General features: G+C 47.6%; 1 protein-coding gene across 1 annotated transcript; it reads left to right on the forward strand.

Moving 5' to 3' along the window:
• The first annotated feature begins 6 nt into the window (after positions 1-6).
• On the forward strand, positions 7-2,451 carry LOC127752138 (uncharacterized). The gene is made up of 2 exons (XM_052276788.1): positions 7-2,246; positions 2,327-2,451. The coding sequence occupies exons 1-2, from the start codon at positions 550-552 to the stop codon at positions 2,370-2,372; spliced, it is 1,743 nt and encodes a 580-aa protein (XP_052132748.1). The 5' UTR covers positions 7-549; the 3' UTR covers positions 2,373-2,451.
• The last annotated feature ends 6 nt before the right edge of the window (positions 2,452-2,457 follow it).

Here is a 2,457-nt window from a genome sequence, read left to right on the forward strand (position 1 = left end):
GCGTGCAGTGAAATAATTCCCGGTGTGTTGGAGGGAAATAAACTTTGCACCGTATGTAGACAGTCGATTTCTCGCAAGCTGTCTACCCCCGTGTTCGAAGAAAGTACTTCACCGACGGACGCTCCAAAGTCTCCAGCCGCCAAGAGAAGCCCCTTGCCATGTGCGCCTGGGTTCGTGACAACCCCTCATGGCACGCAGCGGCCAGTGCATCCCGCTGTCCAGCGTGTGCACGGCGTAAACACCCGGGAGTCGGACAGTGAATCAACTAGTACCGCTATTACTAGTTCCAGTGGCACCAGCTCTGGAGATGGAAGCCAGTGTGAACCTAGTCCAGCTATTCGGGAACGTCTCGACGAGGGCCTGCAGATTCTTGGTGCAACTCCTCTCAACGTGAAGAACCTTCAACGCTCGGAAGCCTATCGAGAAAAGAAGATCAACAAAGTCACGACTCTGCTGCAGCACACTCTCCTTAAGGCTGCAGGTCAAGGTAGAGATGCTGTAGGAAATGCTGCAGACGACGGTATCAACTATGAACAGGCCGGAAGGCAGATGATTTCTCAGCTGAAAACAAAGTTTTCACAAAGTTCGACATATGCAGAGAAGATACGCGTACTGTCACTGTTACCCGCATCGTGGAGTAGCACCGATATCAAAAAGACATTTCCTGGAGCGACAAGCCATATGATTAGGATAACAAGGTTATTGGTGGCTCAAAATGGCCCACTTTGCTCACCAAACCGAAAACGAGGCAAACGACTTTCATTTGAGACCGAGAAGCTAGTGACTTCGTTCTACTTGGAACCTGATGTAAGCCGCGAAATGGCGGGGAAAAAAGAATGTATTGTGGTGAGAGGAGACGGTGGAAAGGTTACTAAAACAAAACGACTCGTGCTTGGTAATTTGCGTGATGTGTTCAAGTCGTTCTGTGAGAAGTACCCCGACATCAAAATTGGATTTTCGAAGTTCGCCTCACTCCGGCCCCAGGAGTGCGTTTTGGCTGGCTCAGCTGGCACTCACACCGTGTGCGTCTGCACAATACATCAAAATTTTGAGCTAATGTTTATGGGCGGACACCTCGGAGCCCTAAAAGATGGAGACGTGAAAGTTTGTGAGTCTTGGCGTGATGTGCTGAAAGCGACTATGTGCTCAGAACCGACAGAAGACTGCCACTTCGGAAGATGCAAGAAATGTCCAGGGTCAGCTCAAATCGAGAACAAAATACTTGATCTGCTGCTGACGGGTTTTGTCGAAGAAATTACTTATAAGCAGTGGGTGAAGGACGATAAAGGCAGGTTCTTGTTAAGTACATCTGTGCTACGTACTCAAGATTTTGTCGAAAACCTAGCCGATGCTATTCCGGACTTACGACAGCACAATTTCATTGCTAAGCAGCAGGGTGCTTATTTTAGAATGAGAAGAGACACACTGGTTGTCGGAGAAATATTAGTCGTTGCTGATTTCTCAGAAAATTTTTCGTTCATCATTCAGGACGCAGTGCAAGGGGCGTACTGGAACAATGAACAGGCAACTATACACCCTTTTGCTCTGTACCATCGCAATCCTGAAACTGGTGAGGTACAGCCAGACAACCTTGTGATTATATCAGATCATTTAAAGCACGTCACATCCACATTCAGCAAGTTTCAAGAAGTGTTAATGGACTATTTGTGGAAGAAACACAGTACTTTAATGAAGATTATTTACTTCTCAGATGGCTGCGCCGGACAGTACAAAAACCGCTACAATATGAAGAATTTGGCCATGCATGAAGCTGATTATGGCGTGCCTGCAGAGTGGCACTTTTTCGCGACGAGTCACGGAAAGGGCCCTAGTGACGGTCTTGGGGGATGCCTAAAGCGACAAGCAACGCGGACGAGCTTACAGCGTCCATACGAGGATCAAATTCAAACACCGAAAGAATTGTTTGAATGGGCTAATTCCGCACTCGACGGTGTTAATACCGCATTTGTCACATCGGCTGCTGTGAGGAAGCACGAGAGGAAGCTGCACCGCCGATTCGCCACTGCCCCCGCCATCGAAGGGATCCGATCTCACCACTCCATGGTCCCAGTATCTTCAGATATTATGAAGATGAAGATTCTCTCATTATCCGAGTCTGGAAAGACATATAATTTAGCTGCGGGCACAGTAAACCCCGTCGAAGACCTCGAGGAGGGACTTGACGACCTGCACGCCGACGACCCAGAGCCGGTGCCATGCACACCTGGAGTATCTACACGATCCCGGTAAGTGAACACGCAATTTCCTTCATTACTTGCAGCTTTCCCCACAATTCGTATCCTAACGCACCTTTTTTATATTGCAGAGCAAAACAACAGGCTCTGCACAAGAACAAGAGAGCGAAAGTCTAAGAGAAATCAATATAAGATTGGATTTATGGTACTGCCAGTCTACAAAACAAAATGTACAGTTGTTAAAAATAAATACAAGAGCTAA

This window comes from Frankliniella occidentalis, unplaced genomic scaffold (assembly GCF_000697945.3).
Source record: "Frankliniella occidentalis isolate FOCC.00 unplaced genomic scaffold, Focc_3.1 Scaffold4403, whole genome shotgun sequence".
NCBI classification, from domain to species: Eukaryota; Metazoa; Arthropoda; class Insecta; order Thysanoptera; family Thripidae; genus Frankliniella; species Frankliniella occidentalis.

Bases quoted from the DNA above. Each gene is read 5' to 3' on its own strand.
- LOC127752138 (XM_052276788.1), top strand. From the start codon at position 550: ATGATTTCTCAGCTGAAAACAAAGTTTTCACAAAGTTCGACATATGCA. The intron at 2,247-2,326 runs GTAAGTGAACAC...TTTATATTGCAG, and splicing joins GGAGTATCTACACGATCCCG to AGCAAAACAACAGGCTCTGC.